We start from the raw sequence: 24,229 nt of genomic DNA, 5'->3' as shown, positions 1-24,229 counted from the left end.
AATAAATAAATAAATATCTTACTGGTTTAAAATTGCAATTTTTTTGGATGATGTTACAGAGGTCAGTTAACAAAGTTACACAATAATACAATACAGTCACTACTGCATGATTGTGTAACAACACCATCAAATACATGTTACATACATTTACTCAGGGATTGCTATGTGCTAAGAATTGATTCAAATTAGCAGAAACTACTCTTTCATGAGTCAGGTACAAAAGGGAAATAAAAACTGGCAGTTGCTCATTAGTATTACTTAATGATGATTGTCTTACATAGCAAATCAAATCAAGACTAAAGCAGACTGTTTGCTCATCCTAGTTGCAAAAGCCACTTCTTCATATTCTTTAAACAACCAGAATTAATAACAGAGGATTCCAAAGAAAAACAGCCGGAATGTTGTAGTGTTGAGGGATCCGCTCAGGGAAAAAATGCTTTTGTACGTGCTATCAGACGCATTGGCCCTTCAAAAAGGACAAAATTGTCTGAACGGAATTGAGGGAAGTTAATAAACTTCCTAGAGAGTCTTGAATGATTTTGCTCGCTTGTGTTTGAAATACAATTTGCATTGACTCAGTTCAAATATTTGCGTGTTTCACTCTCCGTTCAATGCTATACAGTTTAGAACTGTCAGTCACAAGGATTTTTTTGGTTACAATATCCAATATAGATGTCTACAGAGCATATGTGTAGTGTATTTGTTCAGATAAAAACAGTTTGTTCTCTTAACGTACCGCCTTTTCTCTCTGTGGAAACATCCCGTGTGACTCTCTCAATCCACCCATGTCTGTCACATAGTCCTAGTCTGTTATTGCGTATTAATCTTAAGAGCATGGTCAGGCCAAGGAAATGGATTGACAGCTTGCTGCTTGGGGAAGAGAATTGGCTGAAAAACGTCTAGAGGATCACGGCTCTGATGGAAGATCTACTGTGGTAGACTTCTTGGGCATTGCCAGAATGCTCTCGGCCTCCTCGTACATCTACAAATAAAAAAGGTTACATGAATATTTAGTAAAAATAGTGCTGAAAAAAAAAAGCAATTCCGTTTACACTACTGGCAGAGAAATTACACACTTTAGCTTTGAAAGACAATTTGTAATGAAAATCACCAATAACATTATTATTAACCTTTCCACCTTACTTGTGCAATCTATATTGTTAAAAAGAGTTTCGTGTCAGAAAAACAATCCTGTTGGGTCTTTATGGGCTATTGAGACAAAAGTTTCATTATTACCGGAATGAATTGAACATCTTGGAAGAGTTCCTGAATGAAGCGTCGGGAAGCTAGTCTGAACATGCAATGACCCAGCAAGTAAGAAACTTCAGAATACAGGCAGATGTCATCAAACGCATAAGGAAACTTTTCCTTGATTCTGCAAGGTACAAAAAGTTCATTTGACAGAGAACAGGGAAGAAAAAGAAAATCCTATCTCTACTAAGCTGTACTTTTCTTTCCATTTTCCCCAAGTAATTTTTCACTTCACATTGCCTCGTGAAAATAATCAAAAGAATCAAATCACATAACATTCAGCCAAACAGTTACAGCAACCTTTGTTGGGAAAATAATTAGGAAAGCATTTGTTAAACTGAAATCCTTGTGGATGAATTGTCTCCTTACGTGAGGAGTCCAGTTTCATTCCCTTTAGTCCCCACTGAGGAGCTCAGGTTGATGACAAGCCGAAGCACCTCCTTCCTCAGAAGAACACGGCAGGCTGGAGCATCCTCTGGAATGTTTTTCACCCCTGGTAGAAAAACAGCATGTACAGACAAAAAAATAAACTCAACCTGTACAAAACACGTAAGATTGAATTTCTCATCTGACTTTTGCAAGAATTTCTCACCAAGGACAAGCTCTGTGCTGCGTATGCTTCCACCAGAGCCCTGAGAGACCGCGTCGCTGCAGCCAGACACTCCTGAGAACTTCGACTGAGGCATGACTTCCAGGTTGTGTATGGACTGGTTGCACCATTCCGTGAATGGAGCATCGGGATAGTCTAAAATGGGAACATGAGGAAACCATATAAATAAAAAATTATTTACTAAAATATGGTAACCAGACGACCATGATTACAATGAATAATGGGAAGTGTCTCGTAAAATCCCGTCTGGTCACCCTATACCACTTATTTGTGGTTAGTGAGGTACCAAAATGATGTTACCTATTTCCTATATTCATTTGGATAAATTACAGGAACATAACAAAACCTGCAGCTTATGCCGAGTTCAGACTGCACGATTTTAGCCCCGATTTTGGCTCGCCGACAGGTTTTGAGAAATCGCCGACAAATGCCCGAAATCACAGGCAAATCGGTGCTCGTTCACGCGAGTGACAATCACGCAGTGTGAATGAGCAAAGACGCGATCTGAGAGAATCGCAGACGAGTCGCCGGCGCACGTGAGATATTTGGCATGCTAAATATCTGGACCTGTCGGCGATTCACAATCCTGCTGTGTGAATGTGTTCTGACTGAAAACTACATCGGCGATGACCGACAGCCAACGAGAGAGCAAGATACAGGGAGGAGGAGGAGGAGGAAGAGGAGGAGTTATAGACCAGAATATCAGTATTTTAATAGATAGCCCTATATTTACAATTATATCAAACAAAAACAAAGCACACACATTTGCATGACCAGCAGCAACAGCAGGACATTTGCAAAATTATTTATTTACCCCCAACTCTCTTTGCAAAACAGTCCTTGCTCCCCTCGTCTTCCCAACCATTTCCTGCATAAACTGTTTATTATTATTTTTTCATTTTCGCTACAAATCAGTGCACAGACAATTTGTAGGCTATCATTTTTAATAACAAATTCAGTGTCGCGCGAGAACTCCGGTCTCACGCACGCGTGATCTTCCGTTATTTCCTATCACTTCTCGCCTTTGTTTGGTTGTGAAACGTAGTTTGCGGACCAGGCAGAAGTTGTCGGCGATTCTTTCTTTTGTAAAGTCATGCAGTGTGAAACCTCCTGTCGCCGATCCATCGTGCAGTGTGAACACAGCAGCAACTGAATGTTACCCCAGATAGTCATGCAGTGTGAAAACAACAGTGACCCGATTATTTTGAAAATCGTGCAGTCTGAACTCGGCATTACCTGTGCGGCTTTGTGCGGGAGTGTTTGAATTGCAGCCAAGCACACACAGCCCTGCACAGTAAAGGCAGTTCTCCTCATTGTGCTCCTGCAGGCCAGTCTCCTCTGCACCCAGCAGCTGATGCTGGTCCGCACGGCTCACTGCAATCAGCTCTGTGATACTAAGCTGAGACCGCAGAACAGAGTGCCTGGATCCTTCGCTGGAACCTGAGAAAAGAACAGCATTAAGTAGCTGAAAGAATAGTGAAGCACTAATGCTATGGGACTAGTATGCAGGCTAATAAGGAGCTGATTAAACAACACAACCATTCTTGTCTTTACCATCTGAATCTCCCAAGAAGAACTTTGCTGATCGGTCCTCTGATGGTGGACTCGTCCTCTTCTGGAAGTATGGTATGTCTTTAATCTAGGTAGCAACCGAAAACAAGGAAAGCAAGTTTCAGATACGAGTTTAAAAGGCATTTCTGTATGGTAACATCCTTCTCGGATGTTCCTGTTCCAAGTGGACACCTTTTGCACGTGGTTAAAGGATGCACATGGCCATAACCTTGACCTTGCAGACTTCACTTTGAGACAATTCGACCAAGACATATTTAATAGGCATGTGGAAACAGCAATTTGCCTGGGATCGGATAACCAGAGATTGATTTTAGTACCAGGTGTAAACACAAGCATAGAGTAATTAGTTAGTGACCTGGAACATGCTGTTGATGTCCATTGGCAAAGCAAGGCCAATGTAGTCATCGGAGTTGCCATATGTGGCACTGGACACCATGGAGCGCACTGAGGAGGAGCGCTGCAGGGAGGTCTGACTGATAGGGCTCAGAAGATCCTCTTTATCCAGGGATGCAAAACTCAGAGCCTTGAGAAACCTGTACTCATACAGAAGGGAAGAAATTAGAGAGAGGCGTTTGAAAGAAGCACAACATTGGCAGAGAGAATGGTAAGAAAGGAGGTTTGGACATTTTGGAACTACTTGTACTGATTCTGCAATAATGCAGTCTTGCTAGCAGATGAATGGTAGGTTTGTCAATGTGGAAACAGGTTGGTGAAGTGTATTCATATTTCAGAAAGGCAGCAGCTGTTTGTCATTAGCTGCATCATGCAAGTACTGTAGGTCAAAAACCTTCTACATGCTTCTTGGAACAAATGAAGTGTATTCATATTTCAGAAAGGCAGCAGCTGTTTGTCATTAGCTGCATCATGCAAGTACTGTAGGTCAAAAACCTTCTACATGCTTCTTGGAACAAATGCGGGAATGCGGCTAGTGTGGGAATCGGTCTGACCCATTAGTTGGTTCACATCAACAAACTACTTGAGGGAATTCTGCGACAATGGAGACAGGGCATAGGTTAGAAAGTCTTTTCAGAACTACAATCAATGGGGAATGAAGAGAGTTTAATTTGTCCTACTGTGGGAAGGTCATTTCAAGGACTGAGGAGTCATGGTTGAAGAGAATCGGGTTAAGGCATGGGCTGTGGGAGTGCTAATGTGAAATGGAAAAAAGGGGGCAAAGTACGATGAAAAAGAAGTCAAAAGGCTCGGTTTTTGTATTGTAAAGCCTTGTTTATACTTTTGCCTTGCACCGCAACCGTCCAATGACTGCATGCGCACTTCAGAGGGGCTTATAGTCAACACGGTCACTGAAACGACAGGGAGCATATTGGAGAAAAAAATCCTCCCAAATCATCAAAAAAAAGTAGCGAAGTAGTAGTAGTTTGGCTGAACAAGGTCAGATCATATTGTCACTTCAATCTAGGTTTTTGTTTTTGTCAAACATTTCTTGGAAAGTTTTAAAGATTGTTTTAGAAGGAATGTTGAAACGTATGTTGAGGTTTTTTAATAAAAACATACGCGTTTCATACTTTTTATTTTAAAGATATAAAATATATAAGCTTCCTTTAAGTTACATAATTTTTGCATAAAAGCTCTAAAAACATGTTAAGGAACATAAAGCGGTTTTGCAATTTATATAAGTTTATTATCTCTTGCAAAACCATTTTTAATGTTCTAATGGGACTGATTAATAAAAACACATAAAAAGGTTTTGGTTATTATTGGAATCAGCATCCAATAGTAAAAATATGTCTATAGTATATTTACACTGTTTCACTTAAAATGTACAAAATTTAAGGAAGTGTAAGGAATTCACATAAATGCATATACAATATTCTTTGAAATGCTTACATATTGCCATATATCCTCTTTTAGTAATGCATAAATAGCATATGATGTTACAAGTTCTTTCCACATTTTTCCAGCAAATGTTGCCTTGAAATTGTTCATTGCTGAATACGTGCGCTGTTCGCTCAAGTTACAAAAAATGGCATACACAACGTGACGCGAAATGGGTTCTAGCCAAGTCAAAACCAACTTTGGCCAATTCCACGATGACATCATTTGTGTCGTGCGGAGAGTATAAACCAGGCTTAAAAGTGGACGCTCAAACAGAAAAAGAGGAACGTTAGCGCTGGGGATGGTCCACGCACCGTGGAAGCAGTGATCTGCGATGGGGCTTGCTCGAACCTTGGCCCAGACATCTGAAGCGCTTTTTAGTAAACCTGAGAGGGACCATCAGAAACAGATCACATTATTTCCAGAGGGGAGCAGTGATTTTAAATGGGCTTTTGGGCGTGCCGTTTCCCTATTACATGGATGGTAACACAACAACATTAATGGGGAATTCTGGTGCTCATTTTTTGTCTGATTAACACAGGTATTTCTAGAATTGATAACATTATGATCGTATCAGGCGGATATCCTTCACAGCCGCATCACAAAAAGGAACAATATAAAAGAGGTCTAAAAAAATGACATCCGCAGTAATGTCTTTAGTCCTAATGAGTTCTCTGAGAAATTTTCGAGTCATCACACCTAGAAACTTTGGAGCAGGACGATAACGTCTGTGGATGAATTCTGTGAATGTTGTGTGACACAAGTGGTGTAAAGTCTAAAATTGTAAGCGAAAGAAACAGTAAAAGAAAGGTGTCGTAATGACAGAAAAGGGGAAAGTTTGGCAACATCTCAGGGTCCATCTGCTTTACCTGCGTGGTGTGAGTCTGGAGTCCAGGCTGCCAGTTTTCATGGTGATGGCATCAGTGAAGAGCACGTCTTTGGCAGGCGAGGAGAGCGCCTCGCTATGAGAAAGGGAAGGATGGATGCGCTGTTGCTGCAATCGTTTGAGGGTAGCGTAGCCTAGTGCATCCCGAGGGCTGGCGTACATGAAGCTACAGTCAGTCAGGCTCGAGATGGTCGTGACAGAGGGCGATTTAAGAGACTGCGCCCTGCGGGGTAAAGTATGTGAAGAACCCGGGGGCATCAGCAGTACTGAGTTTGATTTGGATAGGGGCAGGTGGTTGGACTGGGGCGTGAGAGAGTTAAGTGTTTTGATAGTTTGAGTGCTAATGACCGTATTGAGGCTAACGCAGTCCGTGTCAATGGTGGAAGAGTCCACGCCACCCACAGTCTCTCTGGATGGGCTGGAACTCATGGAGCTGATGCCGCTGGTGGTCGTGTCCGTGTTGAAACTCTGGCTACGGCTTTTAAACTGAGACCCGCCCCCAGAGGTTGAGCCATCACCGGCCAGCCTTTCCCGACTGGTCTGCTCTCGGTGGGCATCTCCAACCCCTGAGCTCTGTTCTGCAGTTCTGTTCTGACGTACCTCCGGCTCCCCAATACTAGATGTACTGCCCTGAGTGTCCGAAGTTTTGCTGGCCACAAAAGAGGTCTCCAGACTAATGCTTGGGCTTTTCGGCAGATGTCCGTCGGTAAATACAGGACTGAAAACATCTCCCTGACCTGGAGAGAATATAGAGGGCTCCGTGACTGTGCGTATCCTCCTGAGGCCTCCTAGAGTGGTCTCGCCATGGAGTTTACTGCTGCTGCCAGTGCCTTTGGGGTCACTGGTACTGCGGACTTTCTTTCCGGAGAGGGAAATGAGGAAGCGGTTGCGGACAAGCCGGCTGGAGGCCAATATGGTGAAGGGGCTGCGGTCCTTTAGGAGTTTGGGCCTGAAGTACAGTGGCTGGTCCTCTGAAAGCTCGGAACTTTCCAACTTGTCATCATCCAGGATGTACATGCCTGAAAAGTAAGTCATTTAGGCAATTTTACTTTTAGATGTTTTTAAAAGGAACCACTGAATACATTTTCACAGTGTGTGCACAAGTACAGTGTGTGGTTTGTTTCTTCCATTTACCAGTTTCTATGTGAGTCAGAATTACTGACTGAGCTTAGTCATCTAAACCCAGTCTTGAGGGTAGATAATGATTTGTGGCTTTCTAAGCCTTACTAAGATGTATTTGGTGCACCTCTGTGTATAAATGCAGGCCCAACCATTCCATTAAGTAGAAAAAGATAGCTTTTATAGCTCAATCTGGCATATTAAGAAAAGGTTTGAAGTAAATCACCCCAACATTCAAAAAATAAATGTATAAAAAATAAAAAAAATAAAAAAAATCACATCACAAATCTGTACCAGGTTTCCAATCAAATTCAGCGAAAAGCAGACTAAAAGTCAGCGTCAAAAATAAATAATGATTGTGAAAGAAATGGCACAACTTTTCCCTTAAGGCAAGAACAGGAAGGAAGAAGCAATAGTGGTGCTATGTAAGCACCATGTGTGTTATGTGCTATACTGTTTTGCTACATTAAACTAACTTAATCTATCAATATAGATGAAATAAAGAGTGAATAAAAATCTAAAAATGAAATCATATCTAAAGACACATGTCTAAAAAATCTAAAAATGAAATCATGTCTAAAGACACCTTTAGACATAAACAACATAATACAGGTGGATTCTAAGCTAACACTAATGATAAATATGAGATAAACATGCTTGAAATAAGCAGATATGGAGCCCATCTGAAATGTGGTTAAACCAAAGTGTTGCACTAAAGAGTATTAGTCATGGATGAGTGGATGGGAGCGGCACTCACTAGGCTGAGTGGAGTCACTCTCGCTGTTGTGTCTAGAACTGGTGGACTCAGAGTTCAGGCTAAGGGTGCTGGGCGCTGAAGACAGGTGGATGAGGGGTTGCTGTTGTTGTTGCTGCTGCTGTAGGTTCTGGTGCTGATCAACCTCATCCGGCACCACAGGCCAAAGTTGTCTGCGATTGTGCCTGACTGCATCCCAACCCTGCAGTTTGAGCAGCTCACAGCCCTGCTTAGTTTTAGAAATGAGTCCCAGAACATAAAGACACGTTCTGAGAGAAAAAAAAAGAGGCAAAGATTGTGAGTAAGGCAAAAAATAAACAAAAAGACTAAAGAGTGTGTAAGAGCAATAGAATGCAAGATTGCCAAATAGTAGGGGAGGAATAATGACAAATAATGACAAAAGCTCCTGTGATGGTTTTACCCCAGATGGGTAAGCAGTGCAATAGCTTCACTCTTGCATAATCACAAGCGAGCAACAAGTGAATGTTGCAATGCCAGTGTCTTTTGTATATTTCACTTCTGATAAGCTTTAACTGTTGCTCTGGTCTTCATCAACAACACGCGCTTGCACCTCCTGCTGGTGAGGTCGTCTACTGCTTTTTCTGCAGTTCCTAAATGTCAACGTTGAATTTACTGTCGAATTTGAACCACTGAATTTGTGGAAGCGAATTTGCAAAGCGATATAAAATGGACCGAAAATTGCCTGTTGAATATTATAGGTTGTATTTTTAAACAGTTTTAATATTTTGGAAGTGAAATATGAAAGGTGAATATGGATTATTGAATTTTTAATAATGAAAATGTGTTTGAAATGTTTTGAATTTAAATATTCACAGCTTAAATATTCAACCATGCTGAATTTCAGCCCATAAAAATGCAAGCCCTAAAAATACAATGCAATTAAAATGCAAGCATGGTTAATGCAATGCAATTTTTTTTTCAAGTAGTGCAATTCAACATGCTTTTTTGTTTCAAAAACATTTGGCATTATTTTACTTCCATACACACCCCACCTAAATCCAAAATTGTGCATCTGACTTTAATGCCATTTCTTAATTTTGCCATTATTGGCAATATGCAGCCAGACATATCCAGTAATCAAGAATACATACCCCCTAATAGACAGAACCTCACAGTCATGGGCAAGAGCGACGATATCTGGAATCACATTCTCTTCCTGTAAGAGGTTCAGTCCCCAGTTAGACGTTCCAATGTTTCCCTTGAAGTAAACAGAGTGAGTTTAGACTTTTAATTATATTACTAATGCAACTGACAATTATTACCACATTTTATTGCATAAATGTTTAAACAATAATTGTTTCACAATAATTGTGGCGTTATTACCAAGATTTTGTAGTGACAGTAGTGAAAACAAGCTTCAACATGTCTTATTCTCACAAGACAAATATCAAAACCTCACACACACGCTTTTTGGGACTTTCCATATACGTAATGATTTTTTGTACATTATACATTTTATACATTTATTTTTTACATTTGGTCCACACAACGTAGGGTTTACCAGGACCACACATACACACACAGCTGCTCACCAGGGCCCAAAGAGCAGCTTTAAGCTGTTTGATGCCCTCCCATTTGTCCAGCGCTGGGCAGCGCACTGTGTAGCTCAGATCAGAAACTACATTCTGTCAGAGAGAGAAAAGGCATTTTATGAAGACATGTGTCAGTCACCATCGGGGCCTCTAATAAATCATTTAAAAAAAAACACATACCTGAGCTTCCAGCAAATGACAGCCTGTCTTATCATGTACAAGTTGCCCATACAAATGCACAGGAAGAAAAACATTTGGTCTTTGTAACCTGTAAGAAAAATATTTTAAAGGCTGAAGAAGTTATGGATGACATCCTTTTAAATATTGATATGAACTACTGATAAATTAAAAAGGGTAAAGTTCCCAGGAAAACCTTTGGTTGCTCCGTCGCACATAGTTATCCCCATCCACTGGTTTACGGTAAGTAGTGAGTGCTTCATTTAGCTGTTCCTCTATGAGGTCCACATACTTGAGGTTGTATTCCTTCAGGGGAACAAAAGAAATTTGACAGAATGGTTAAAGTAAGCTTGAGTTTGAATACTTTATTCTAATTCAAGTACGCTATAAATCTATGGACAAACAATAAATAACATGTGTAGAATATAATTTTTTGGTGCATCTAACAATCCAACACACCTTTAATAGTGCAAAACAATGGTAAAGATACAGTACCTTCTGCCACTTTTCCAGCTGTTTAGTGACATATCCCCTCTCATTTAGATAGGAGAACCCTTTTGGAATGGACAAGAACCTGGAAATGGTTGCCACATCATCAGATGAAAAGAAGCAGTTCGTTTCTTATGCAAAATAGACCCTTTTCAAAGATGCTATATTTGAGATACTGATTACTGAAGATGATACTGATGATTTCTGAAGGATCTTGTGTTTTTTCTAAGACACAAAGACTCGTGTCTTCATCTGAGAGCCCATCATTTTACATACTTTTCTGAAAAATGCTATTAATTTAGGTGTACATCTTTTATGAGGAACAAATATGTAATGCACCTTTAAAGCCAGACCTCTGGGTTATATAGTGTAGTTATACAGGGAATATCTGAGCTTTACCGTAGCAGCAACAGCACACCCTTGTCTCCCAGGTGAGTTAGTGCTGGCTTCATCTGAATCAGAGCGTGTAAGTTTGCCTAAGACAACACGAACATAAGAAAACAGCAGTCATGAAAATAGGCATGTATTCACAAGCCATGATATAACGGTCCATCATTGATATTCTGGTACAGAACTTGTTGTATATGCTGGCTGTTTACAGATCTTTATGAGTTTTCTGGAGCAAAGCTACACTGGCACAGAACAATCAAATCACACAAGTGTCTCCAACATCAATCCATGTTTTATCATTTTATCTAGACCAGCCTCAGCTAAACACAACTTTCTGGGAGGAGTTAAACATCCTCCCTTATGGGTTAATTGACTTCACCTTGTCCTCACAGGCCTCATCCAGTATGTCCAAAGCCTCCACCGAGATGGCCTTGTTGCGGTCATGTAGCTGAGTCACCAGCAGTTCAATACCCCAGTTGCTGAAGAACTCAACGTTAGCTCGGAGTAACACCCGCAGATGCTTGGTGGCGTACAGCCTGCAGTTCTGTGCCAAAACGTTGAAGAATTATATTACTGACCCATAGGGAAATGCTTTTACCAGCATGCTTTGCTAAGCACAGCTGAGTTGAAATGTATGGCACTAAGACAAACACGCTCAAAGGGTCAAAGGGTAGTAGGTCTGTTTCTTACGTCAGTGGCAGCAGTGAGGATCTTTGAGAGGATGACTCGTGCTAAACCATCCCGGCTGTAGTCCAGTGTGGAAATGATCAGCTTGAGAAGATGGTCCTGGTTCTTCAGGGAGCACAAGTTCAGCAGGCTGTCAAAACGACAAAGAAAGAAGCAGAATGTTATTTCAAAAAGGTTAATATTGGCAGATTCCTTATATTGTGTATCCCTAGTTTGCTGTAAATAGCTTCTGATAAGTCCTAGACTAACCATTGGAAGACACTGCACTTCTCAAGCATCTTAACACCCTGCGGGTGGGCTGAGAGGGTGCCGAGGAAGAGGAAGTAGTGCTGGCTGACGGTGGTAAGGAGGCCGTTGCTCTGCAGACTACGATCTGGTTTCAGCCCAGAGGATGAGGACAGCCACTGCACAATGTCCTTCACCAGGTCCTCAAGATACCCCTGCCCATCCTGAGAAGACGCAAATGTGGAAAATGAAAGTAAAGTTAGAGGAATAGCTCAATTCTGTCATCTATCATCATGTCATTCTTTCTTCTGTGAAACACAATAGGAGAAACAGGAAGGAAGAAAGTTATGGAACAACATGATAGTGAGTAAATAATGGGTGATAATAGGCTCAATTCTTTGATAACATAATTTTCTCTCACTTCATCTGACTCCAGCAGGAACTCAATGAACTGACAGCCCACCGCTGTTAATTGCCTGGCCTTGCTGTGGTCCAGCTCTAGGCTAGCATACAGCTTGCTGCTAGGCTTGTAGAAGAACAGCAGCCTTCGCACAAACCTGAGTAAGAAATGTAGGATTTACAGCAATGAATGGTGGACGAAAAAGTCCTAAGAAGATTTCTAAGAATAGTAAACTAAACTCTGCTTACTTGTGCATCTGTTCATCTTTGTTGTTTCGAAGGTTGACATTTGGCCACTGCATCGTGATTAGAAACAAATTAGAAGAGATACCACACTGCATTTCATTAAGAAAATGTGAGAGATGCTTTTTGCCATGTTGACAAAATATAATATACTACCAAACAAAGGTTTGAGGTCAGTAAGATTTCTTTTGTTGAAAGTAATTCATTTTGTTATTCAGCAAAGATGCATTAAATGATCCAATGTGACGGTAAAGACTTTTACATAGTTACAAAAAAATATTTTTCAAATAAATGCTGTACTTTCTATTCATTAAAAAAAGATTCTTGGGCACAAAGCAGCATATTAGAGAGATTTCTGAAGGACCATGTGACACTCAAGTAATGACTGCTGAAAATTCAACTTTGCCATCACATGAATAAATTACAATTTTAAACAGTTATTTTAAAATGTAATAATGTTTTACAATATTACAGTATTTTTTTATCAAATAAATGCAGCCCAGCCTTGGAGACTTCTTAAAAAAAAAAAATCCCCCCCAAAAATCTTATCAACCCCAAACTTTTGAATAATAGTGTACATTTAAAATCACAAATGGTGGTTCATGGCTATGATCTAATCAAAGCCTATTGGGTTTTTGAAAAAACGAGGAGCATGATACCTTTGATATGCCCCACCAATTTAATCAACAAGAGGAAGAAAATGGCTCTCGTCAAGTCATTTGTCGGTTTAAAAAAATAAAAAAATATTTTAATCCAAAATCTCATACCTTGAGTATGGTACTGATCAGGACCCAGTTCCAGTCCAAATTCTGTTTATGATTGAGAATCTGACTGTCTCTGAGGTTCATCATCAGGGCCTCCTCAGTGTCCTTAAGAACACAACAAATATGTAGATCACATCCAAGCTAAAATATCCAAGAATTGCTTTCTTCCAGTCACCGGCACATACCTTAATGACAAAAATGTCTCTCTGGGGCCTGAGGTGCTGGTCCCGACTGCAATGAGCAGCCAGCGATTTGCGAATAATTTGGTCCAAGTAAAGACTATTGGGTTTGGGGCCTCGTTTCTTCTTCTCATGAAATCGCTTCAAGTAATTGATCGCAGCACTGGCCCGTCTAAGAAACAATCAAAACCGACTCCATCAAACCACAGAAATAATAATCACATAACTCTGACACTGTGCTATTTGTGCTGTCGGCTATGTAGGACACGACAGCTAACTCACAGTCTTTTCTCCTGAGGAATGTCAAAAGAAGCAGCCATGTTCATAAGTGTAGGCAGGCAGTGCAGATGGTGACTATGAGAGTGAGGAAGAATAGTGTTTGCCTGAAAATAAAAATGAAGATCACTCAAGGTCATTTGAGGTAGAGTACAAGGTTAAGCTGTATTTGCTGTTACTTTCATTCATTTCAGTATAATACCATATGCAGGAGTTCTCCTAAGAGGATGGTTGCACGCACTGAAATGCTATCATCACTGCTAGTGATCACTTCAACCAGGCCCTGGAAGAAAAAAACATTATGACTTCAGAAGTCTTGGAATATAGTGCCACATGGACTACTTTCAGGGTTTTTTGTTTAGATCTTTTTTGGAGCTTGACAGTCTCTGGTCACTATATGCTTGTTTTGCATGGAAAAGAGCAGGATTAACATTATTCAAAATATCTCCTTTTGTGTTACATGTCAGAAATTAAGTTAAGACATTAGGGTGATGACATAATGACTGCTAAAATGGACTACTGCTTTAAAAGCCTCTTTTCTTCATCACAAAGATGATGCCATTTCAAATGGTATAAATGGTACCTCTAAAAGTCCACAGTGGATGAAAGCAGAAAGTAGCAAGGCGAGATAGTTATCCATCAAATCAGGTCTGGGTGGACACAAAGAACACAAACACGTGTCAAGACTTTGAAGTTGCACACATACAAAGCTATGAGGTTTCATTAGTTAGCTCAGTTTCAGGGTTAGTTAAGCCCAGCAAATGCTCTTACCTGGAGCGTGCCCTATGCGGAAGTATTATTTTTGCTTCTGATGCTACAAAGCCATCTGACAGTCTCCAGCTGTCCTGAAACCTACTGGGGTCTGAAGAGGGGACAAAGGAGATTGTTTCTGTCAATGTGAGTTGACTTCAGATGTGGTTGATGTCTGGAAATGAATATGTTAATCAGTGCAAGCAGACAGCGGTAGCACTCACCCACACTGAGAAGAGCTTCTAGAAAATCTTGTGTCACCACGGGAACAGGGAGTCTGAATATATCATACATCACTTCCAGCAGACCTCGCTGAGAAGAGAGTGATAGACTGTGATAAAGTACCTCATAATGAGTCTTAAGTAAATGTGGACATCTCATTGTATAACATATAGGGCTTATTATTCTTTTTATTTGTTTTAATAAATACCAGTAATTTAATTACTATAATTATATTATAATATAGGACATCAAAATATTTAATTGTGATAAATCTTAAGAAATAATCTTATATTGTAATTTCATTATTTTATATGCATTCAATTCTCAGAACACTAAATAAGCCTTTGTGTAACTATCAAGTTTCAGCAAAATGTGTGGATCTCACAACCAACAGTGTTCTTTACTTTCTCGAATATATTAAAAACACATATTATGCATCATATTTAGTGTTGTAGCTTTTGAAATAAAAGTAAATGGCTGTTTGTTCTGCATGCTATGTGTACAGCAAGCTTTATAATTATATCCTTTGTCATACCCTCACTTCCATATTTGGTATACACAGCAGACCAATGAGAGACTGGATTCCAGAGTTGCCTGACTTGCAGAGATTAATGATGCCTGGAGGTGCAGTGGGACAAAACAACAGGTTCGGTCTAAGCAGCAATAAACAAACTCCTACTGCAATGAGGTGCACTCATGAGGAAATTCCATTTAAAAGATGTATGATGTATAACAATATGCATGCACTCATAAGCCGGCTTCTTTGGTAATCTTTTTTGACGCATCATTCTAAGATATGCATTGTTACACAAATAACCTTAAAAAGTATTGATTGAAAACTGGGCCCATGCCAGGATTCGATTCGTTTAATTACTAATTAAACCAACGACAGCATAGACAATGTGAAAAATGGGGCCCTGGCAATAACTAATTGTATGTTTGACATATTCTACGAAAGATATTGAGATATGTTTACCTGACCAAGAGCGAAGCGAAGCAACAATTGACATCTTACTGGCCAGAAATCGAGCCTCCCTGTCTTCTCTGTAGAGAGAAATACCACACATCTATACATGGAGCCAATAAAAGTTGCATGCTCTTCTCTCCGATGGGAAATTCTACTATGAAAGACCTTAAAACAACACACTCACTTTAGTTGACTCTCTGCCGTGTCTGGATTGTGTCTGTAGTGAAAGTCTGTGTAAGGTGCCAGGATTTGCTGAAAAAAGTAAACAAAGCTTTACTGAACACCTTTTAAATGGTTTTACAAAACGTAGGAAAAAAAACATACATATAATCATTTAAACTGTAAAGATAAAGACAAATTAACCAGACTAAAGGAATGAGAAAATAAAACAGTAATAATATTAATATTTAATTATTAGTGATAAATGAATAGTTATTAAAACAATTATATAAAAAATAAAATAATATTTCTGATGGGGTCATTGTTGAAGACAGTTGCATACCTCTAGCTCCACATCAGAGCGAACGTATTGCCGTGTATGTGGGTGATTGAGCAGGTGCAGGATGGTGGTGATCAGAGCCTCATTGATTCGACTGAGCTGACAGTCGATTACATTCTTCAGGATGGTGCTGAGACCACCCCTCTTGGCCACAATCTCAGGGTTCTCCAGTGCTGCACGCACAAACATGCGTGAGGTCAACATCTGCGTTCACAGATTAATACATTACAGAGTGTTCTCTAATCAGTGTGCGAACCCACCAAGTTCACAGATAATGGCGATGCAGGCCCGAACCATACGGTCCCGCTCCTGCGGTCCATCATTGCCCACGGCAATGAGAGAGTTTGCGACTGAGCTTGGGAAGAGCAGGGCATTCACAGTGATCATCTGGAAAATCGTTGTAAAACACAGATACTTCCATCAATGACAAAAACAACACACTGAAATCGTTAAACAAATGGGCCAGATTATTTTTGTTTGAGTGGGACATAATGCAACTATTCTGATTCAGAAGGTTTTGATTCAAACAGGTTCAATTCAGATTCGGAAAAATCAAATATCAATTCAGTATAAAAAAAAAAAAGAAAAGAAAGGGGGACGGCTTTCCTTTTTTTAATTATGGAATTAAACCAACTAAACATCAGGAAGTGTTCAGATCTCACCTTTCTCACCAATCTGAGAGCTTGTGTGCGTTCCACCTCGTTACTCTGCTGGATGTCAATGCACCTGCAGGTTAAAAAGGTCAACATTACTCTAACCAGTCAACAGTGAAATGCACCTCAAACCCTAATCACATCCTTTTCCTACTCAAGATCTGACATGCTGGATGTTCAGACAGGACAGAGCGAGAGCCGAACCTAAAGTAATACACCTACAGTGGGATACAGAGGAAACACAGCACACAACGCTTCAAAATGACCTTAACCGGATGTGACTAGCTCTTCACATGAAGACTCCTTCTCTCTCTCACACACACAGAATGAGAAACTAACAAGAGATGATCCACAACTCGCCATACATTAGCATCAAGTCTTGTTTTTTTTGTTCCCACAATCCCTAGCTCAGACTTGAGCTAAAGAGCTCAAATGACTGGCCTGCGCACAGTGCTATGAAAACGCGCCATACAGACCTGGCAATCAAGTAATCCACCTGGAGACGCAGTACTTTCTGAAGGATATTACTGTCTCTGATGAGGTAGCGGAGAGAACGCAAGCCAGCTGCCCGCACCTCCTTAGCCTCATTGAGTAGAGCCAACCTGAGGCTGTCAAAGAAACAGAAGAGACCACATTGAGCCTGCATTAAAACTGGAGTAATGTCACATATTTCAGAGTAAAACATATCATTCACTGAGAAATAATGTTTTATGCTCAGGCAGACTTGGTGACTCACATGTGTGATTACAGAGGAGGACAAAGTCATTTCATTTAAATGAAACGTTACAAAAACAAATCTAGCATCCTCTGATTAATCATGCACTGGAACGTTTATTAAGAAAATCATGCACTGGAACGTTTATTAAGAAAATCATGCACTGGAACGTTTATTAAGAAAATAAATATGGTTGATTTTATGCGCAACCAGTCCCGACGCCAGGACACACGGGGATGGTGGGGGAGTCCCCTTTAAAAAATGAGGTTTCATGCTCATCAAGCCAGCATTTATTAGTTTAAACAGTAATATTCTGAAATATGATTCCAATTAAAATAACTCTTTTCTATTTGAAAATATTTTTAGGTGTAATTTATTCATATGATGGTAAAGTTGAATTTTTAGCAGCCATTACTCCAGTCTTCAGTGTTACATGATGCCGATTGCTGATTCATTTGCTTCTCAAGAAACTTTTCATATTATTACCGATGTTAAAAAAACAGTTGTGCTGCTAAATATTTTTGTGAAAACTGAGATGCACTTTTTTTAAAGTTCAAAAGAACAGCATTTATTTAGAAATCTTTTGTAACATTATAAATATCTTTAAATGTCACTTTTGATCAATGTATTGCATCTTTGCGGAATAAAAGTATCAACTTCTTTAAAAAGAAAATTTAAATGGTAGTTGTTTTTTAAATTATAAATAAAATAACGGGGGGAGGGGAGGGGGGGGGGAGCCCCACTCAGATCAAATCAACGATCCTCTATGACTCACCATATGATAATTTCTTCAAAGGTAAAGCCAAACCTTTCCTCAGAGTGCCCGACATTGCAGAGGAGCTGTATTGGAGACACAAACAAGAACTTATTTATTTTGCTTGGCAACAAATAGAGACATTGATGACTCTACTTGTACTCAAGTATGCAAATAATTGCTGGAACACTGCAGGGTATTTCACGCAGAGCAAAAACAAGCTTATGCTCAAACAGTTGGGAGGGTATGTTTTTTTCATCCACAGGTGATTTATACAACTGATAGCATTGTTGACGTAATAAAACCTGTCAGATTGAAGGAGCTCATGCTATCAATGAACTGATAATTCATGAGCTGAACCAGTAAATATGAACAGAGATTTTCTGTAAATGTTAACAAATATGTGAAGAAAAAAAAAACAGTGTTTGCCGCCTGTGACAGTTCAATGAGAAACAAAATAACAAATTCTACAGCCATGGGATGGCAAAAACCACATGACATGTAATAGTAATAGTTATGCCACAGAGCCATCAAAAGTGTTACTGTCTCTTCTTAAGCCCATTATTAGACTGGCAAGCACCTCACACCTTCAGTATTATACTGGTTCTGTGCAGCTGGCAAGCATCAGAATATCGCAACTCGAAAGATCAGGAAAAGATAATGTTTGTGCTGTTGCCCTTCTCCATGTTTATGTTCAAATGCAAAACTGATTCGATACAGCACTGCAGTAATATGAGGCTTTGAGAGCATCTGAGATTTGGTTAATTGCTCACGTCTGGTCATATCCTCTTATTTTAGGCCAGATCCTGTAAGTGTGGGGCAGAAAAGCCCTCAGGCCTCGACTGGCGGAAGCCATGAAGTACTCTGTTTACTCCATTTCACCAAACACCAGTAAGCATTCACATGCAGGACTCCTGTGTTGTAATACTAAACAGATGTCCCAGATTGGAGAGGCTGCTATGCATTAGGGATAGATTTTCAACTAGTTTTCCAAACACCAACTAGTTAATTTGAAACGTTTAAGTCACCAGAAATATCTTCAAAATATATTTTTTATGTTCTAAAGAGGAAAGTCATACATGTTAGGAATGACATGAGGCTGAATAAATGAGACAGAATTTTCATTTTGGGTGAACTATCCCTTTAATGATAGTGAACTAAACCTAAAAACCAGTCATGTGTAGTTTTCATATCCCTACAATGCACGTCCTGCAGTATCAGAGAGAGAATACTGTCTGATAAGTTGGGATTTAGGCAGTTAAAGTCAGCATGAAACGAAAGTTGAGATAGTCTTCTCTTCCCTATTGTGAAACGCCTTCTGCAGTGAGAATTTTTTTTTGGGGGGCGGGACTGGATTTCGTCCTTCGGGAACTGATTGGATCGTAGGAAGTTGCTAACTAAATGGAGGAAGATCTGAATGCCAGTTTGCAGTCAGTTGTGGAAGATATTTAGTCCCACCCTCCTTTGAGCCATTTGTCATGGAGAATATGAATAAATCATATACAATAAACACTGCAAAATTTTGAATTCATTGTGCCTTTAACAACATTCATCCCAGCATTCCCTGTTCCACTGAAATTACTGATCCACTTTTAAGATGACAAACCTTGATGAAGTTGTTCAGGTGGCCTAGTTTGCGCATATTCGAAACTCCCTGCTGTTTGGCCACATTCTGGAGGATCTCTCGCATGTTCTCAGAAGGGTCTAGAAGAAAAAGATGACAAGAGCTGTGAGTTGTGAGGTCATCAGGAATAGAGAGATGGGAACAGAGACATTACGCTCTGCCTGGAACAGCAAGATCAAAGTAATCCACACCATTTCTACTATTGGTGTGCTACAAATGCAGGAAGCAGAGAAGTGCTTTTTGGGATGGAATCAAACACAGTATAGTAACATTAGAGAAAGCACACAAAAGCATATTCAAACAATAACCAGACAAGCACGTTACAATACAAACATCTCACACATGAACAGCTTCTCATAAATAACACCCTCTGCTCAGTTTTGTAACGTCTTCTTGTAACATGCATCAAGATCCAGTGAAATGTCCACCAAACTGCAGTTCTAGTGTGGATGGAACAAACTATGTAGCTAATATAATAATAGGTTTTGATAAATTTGTCACAGGAATATCTAAAAAGAAGACTGACCAATTCAGAGCAAGTCTGTGAGAATTCAAATATTTCAGTCTCACTTCTTAATATTTCTTTTTTCCCCCCTTTTCCACTAAAATCTAAACTAAAAGATGCATCTTCAGCCGTTTCTAGAAAATGGACTCAGCAGTTCTGGTTGAATTAGGCAGGTCATTCCACCAGCAGGGAACAGTCAAGGTCAAAGTCCGAGAAAGAGACCTATACCTATAAGAGACTTATAGTTAAGTAGTATAATAAATCTAAAATTCTTCTTTTATTTTGTGTAAAACCATCTTATATAAAATACGGACACTCAAAGGCACTAATAACACAGCACTTGCTTTTACGACTTATTTCCCCCAGCAGTCACACAGGATATATGTTCAGTCATCTGTACCGCAAAACAAAATCGCCAACCACAGAGACTGTTGCCAAAAACAGTTGTCTAAATACAGGTACACCACCTTCTAATTTAGCAAGGAGGCATTAAATTGATCAAAAGTGACATTTATAAGTTACAAAAAGATTTCTATTTCAAAAAAATTAACTTTGAAATTTAGTTATTAATAACTAAATTTTCTAAAATTAAATTTTGGACTTTATATTCATCAAAGAACCCTGAAAAAATATTAAGCAGCATTGAAATTGTAGTAAAGGGTGCTGACAAAAACAGACCAAAAAAACAAACAAACAGTTATTTCACAATTTTAACGTTTTTACTGTAAATTTGATAAAAAAAATGCAGCCCTGGAGAGAGCATAAGAGACTACTTTCAAAATCAACAAAATAATCGACACCAAACGCGTCAACGTAAGTGAATTCATGATGGAAACCAACAGACAGTGCAGTGTTGCTGGAATATGACTACTGGATTAATACTGTTCGATTCAGCTCAGAAACTGAGGCAACCTTTTTTGGGGCAAGTTAAAAAAAAATCTAGCCAGCATAGCAATAACAACTTATCCCCGGAAGCGGGGCTTCATCCAGAAAAGGCCTTCCACACAGAGGTCATATGGGAAAAACAGCCTCAGGGTAAACCTATCAGCAAAGACAGCACACAATCATGTGCAGCAACAGCTAATGAGCTACTTTCCCCCACAAAAACACACAAATACCCAGCAATACCAGAGTTAGTTTGGTATATTTACTCTTCACAACATATTAAATATATATACAGTATATTTTGTCCATTCAAAATTGTAACCCAAACAATGGTGCTTTGAAAGAGGCATACTTTATAAAACAGACCCATAACAATCTTGTTACTAAATAAAAACTAAGATATAGCGTGCACAAGAAATAAAAAAAAAACAATATGTATATCAAGCTGTGGCAAGATTTTGATTTGTCTGTTGAGCTGTACGGTGAGAAACCAGAAGCAGCCCTGATCTATCAAGATCAAAATTATTTCTGAATTAGGCCTACTTCAACAGAATTAATACATTAAAAGGTAAGAATTTACAACAAGATCCATTTAGTTAACAATAGTTATGCATTAACTAACAGCAATACATTTGTTCGAATACTTATTTAATCTTTTTTTAATGTTAATTAATAAAAATAGAACTGTTCCTTAGCGCATGTTATCTCAAGTCCATTAAATGATACTAACAGAGATACAACTTTTGTTTTTTAATAACGCATTAATACATGTTGATATTAACATTAACTTATGGAGTAATAAATGCTTTAGAAGCATTCCCATTGTTAGAATTATTGCAATATATCTGACGTCCGCTTACGTAGTATTTATTTTAAAAATAATGAACAATCTAAAAGTGAGTTTTGCATGCTTTTTGGAGCACTGTGTTTTGCTCTCTACAGTCGCTGGACCCTACAGCCCTGCAATGTTGGACATGAATAAGAGATGTATGATATTCACACATCATGCATCCTTTATATAATAATAAAAACATTAGAAACCTCTAACACCATATGTTTTTCTCTGTATTTAAGTATTTTATACGAGCATACATTGGATATGGATGTGTGTGATGCTGCGGTCTTAGTTTAAGGCTGTGTCTCAAAACCTAGTAACGTTACCGCAAGCATTTTTGGGCATCATAGGCGGGTTTGGGACGCGCGAGGCTGACATTCCAACCAAGCCTATGATGCCCAGAAATACTGTCTAGGTTCACAGGGTTCATCTGACTTACCTCTTGTGAGATCGAGCGGTACATTTTCCTCCCCACTGTCATTCCGACCTGTTTATGTAAGACAAAATAAAACACTGAGAAAAGGACGCTTGGGGCAAGTGTAGCTGAAGAAGACTGCATCATATTATCCTGAAGCATCTGTCAATCGGCCGAGCAGAGTCTGCTTAATCTCACCTCGCATCCGTATACTTCGGATAGGACGGCCTCGGATGCTGACCGCCATCTTTTCCAGACACATTCACAACACCGGAAACCTCGAGGAATATCGCGAGAACCGGACCTGAGCAGACTGTTGCGCTCATAGATATATAGATGCCTCAGACGGTGAAAGGCAAGCCAGTCCGTGAACACTCGAGTGCGAGTTGATTCCATTTTTTACAGTCTATGAGTTGATTGAGCGTCTCCAACAGTAGTTGGACGCATGAATGTACATCTATATCTGCAATATACTTCAGCAGATGATTTTGCTAAACTAGCATAATACAACAAGACAAAGGCATCAGCCGACACAGTTACCCTAGTATAAAAAAACTGTGAAATGTTATTCTCAAACTCGCCTGTGAGAAGGTTATCAAATTTCTTCGGGAATTTTAATCTCGGCGGCTTCACAACCAGAAGCTGCGCTTGTATCGATTTCACTGTGAGTGACGACGACACGTAGACCTTTCCAAGATGGCGGGCGCGCCGACGTGTCTGGAGTTGTCGACTCGAATGGGAAATCTACGTATGCACATCTATGGTTGTGTCTGCACCACTAGCTGTCTGTGCAGATTGGCTGTGATATCAATCCGATTTGATGTTTTTGAATCTTTTGCTTGTAAAGTGTGTTTTTCTCAAAGAGAAATTGTTACTAAACCACATGTTATATCTCATTTGAACTCTTTGTTAAGTGGAAAAGTGGAAGAAGTCTGGTTATTACCGCAGATCATAGGCTACAATGTTGAATATTAAACTCATATTTTATGCAGCAAATCTTTACAGAAAGTTTATTTTAAAAAAGTATAAATATAAACTCTAATAATTATCATGAAGATTGCATTTATTTTGGCATTGTACTTGTTCAGTTATATTGTGGTGTGAAAAAAAAAAATTCATTACCTCTCTCGCAGTTGCTGTATTTTTGGTTTCACAAATTATTCTAAATATAAGATGAAAAGTGCTTTTATTTCTTTATTTTATTTCTTTATTTTAATTGACATAAATTTCACATTTATAGGCTAACTGTAAGTTTACGTTGTATAAGTATTTTACATAAAATTAGTTTAATGGTTTTGTTGGCTAAATTAGGCTGTCTACAGACAGATTAGAAACTCTTTCAATACAAAAAAGGGCTTTAAAAGATTGTGAGCTTTGCAAAGTATTTATTTGTTATTTTTATACTGTACCTGATTTATTTATACTGTACCGATTTATTTTATATTCAATATACTGGCACTTTATATTTAGGCCTATTTGTTTTTGTAGTTGTTTTTCTGTTTTTTTTTTATTGTTTTTTTATTAGTATATGCATAATTGTATAATGTTTAGTATTTGCAATTAAATGTTGATGTTTACTCAGAAACATGTGAGTAGCTACTGCAGTATTTTGTAAAATAAAATAATAATAAAAAAGTTGTTTATCTATACAGTTTTTAATTTGGTTATCCAGTGACCATTGGTCACAAAATTCAAAAGGTATTGTGACTGTTAAACTGGCATTTTATCAGATTTTCTTTCCTTCTTTGTTCAATGCTGAATGAGTGTTGACCAAGTTATGAAGGCTAGGCCTATATCAGCTAGGTATTTTGGTAGAAATTGTGATTACCATGGAAAGTTTAAAACCCATCTGTCAAATACTATATGGTTATAATTCTAATCGTAATGCTTGTAATTTGTGTTTAAATGTGTAATGTCCAAAAACAAACTACAAGTACCACGATGAATTTAAGCACAGCCATCATGTGTAATAGTACCTCATCTCCAGTAGGTGTC

At 39.0% G+C, this 24,229-nt stretch overlaps 1 protein-coding gene across 2 annotated transcripts; it reads right to left on the bottom strand.

The window, feature by feature from the left end:
* Positions 1 to 473: 473 nt before the first annotated feature.
* Positions 474 to 22,534, bottom strand: rictorb (RPTOR independent companion of MTOR, complex 2b). 2 transcript variants are annotated; one of them, XM_056262928.1, is made up of 39 exons: positions 22,433 to 22,534; positions 22,259 to 22,306; positions 19,577 to 19,674; positions 17,992 to 18,056; positions 16,978 to 17,109; positions 16,511 to 16,574; positions 16,109 to 16,235; positions 15,852 to 16,021; positions 15,534 to 15,601; positions 15,359 to 15,426; positions 14,918 to 15,000; positions 14,385 to 14,472; positions 14,182 to 14,272; positions 13,994 to 14,060; positions 13,613 to 13,693; positions 13,417 to 13,517; positions 13,141 to 13,306; positions 12,959 to 13,060; positions 12,198 to 12,244; positions 11,971 to 12,106; positions 11,574 to 11,773; positions 11,328 to 11,454; positions 11,017 to 11,181; positions 10,647 to 10,723; positions 10,254 to 10,332; positions 9,955 to 10,064; positions 9,762 to 9,849; positions 9,582 to 9,674; positions 9,141 to 9,247; positions 8,032 to 8,297; positions 6,139 to 7,174; positions 5,584 to 5,655; positions 3,789 to 3,966; positions 3,416 to 3,500; positions 3,098 to 3,301; positions 1,844 to 1,996; positions 1,621 to 1,744; positions 1,237 to 1,375; positions 474 to 982 (listed from the first exon to the last, which is right to left on the bottom strand). In XM_056262928.1, exons 1-39 carry the CDS (start codon positions 22,494 to 22,496, stop codon positions 908 to 910), a joined length of 5,244 nt encoding a protein of 1,747 aa, XP_056118903.1. In that variant the 5' UTR covers positions 22,497 to 22,534; the 3' UTR covers positions 474 to 907. The 2 variants fall into 2 exon arrangements, with proteins under 2 accessions (XP_056118903.1, XP_056118904.1); XM_056262929.1 differs by lacking the exon at positions 5,584 to 5,655.
* Between the last annotated feature and the right edge of the window lie 1,695 nt (positions 22,535 to 24,229).

This window comes from Rhinichthys klamathensis, unplaced genomic scaffold (genome assembly GCF_029890125.1).
Source record: "Rhinichthys klamathensis goyatoka isolate OS25496 unplaced genomic scaffold, OSU_Roscu_1.1 h1tg000197l_1, whole genome shotgun sequence".
Classification (NCBI taxonomy): domain Eukaryota; kingdom Metazoa; phylum Chordata; class Actinopteri; order Cypriniformes; family Leuciscidae; genus Rhinichthys; species Rhinichthys klamathensis.
The sequence above is the reverse complement of the archived record's forward strand: the minus strand, read 5'-3'. Positions and strand labels throughout refer to the sequence as shown.

What these genes read in the sequence shown, in the direction of transcription:
- rictorb (XM_056262928.1), bottom strand. Translation starts at nt 22,496, where the DNA reads ATGTGTCTGGAAAAGATGGCGGTCAGCATCCGAGGCCGTCCTATCCGA. An exon ending in TTTGAAGAAATTATCATATG is followed by an intron (nt 17,110 to 17,991) that starts GTGAGTCATAGA and finishes TTTCTTTGACAG; the next exon opens with CCTCAGGTTGGCTCTACTCA. An exon ending in AAGTGCAGTGTCTTCCAATG is followed by an intron (nt 11,455 to 11,573) that starts GTTAGTCTAGGA and finishes TCGTTTTGACAG; the next exon opens with CCTGCTGAACTTGTGCTCCC.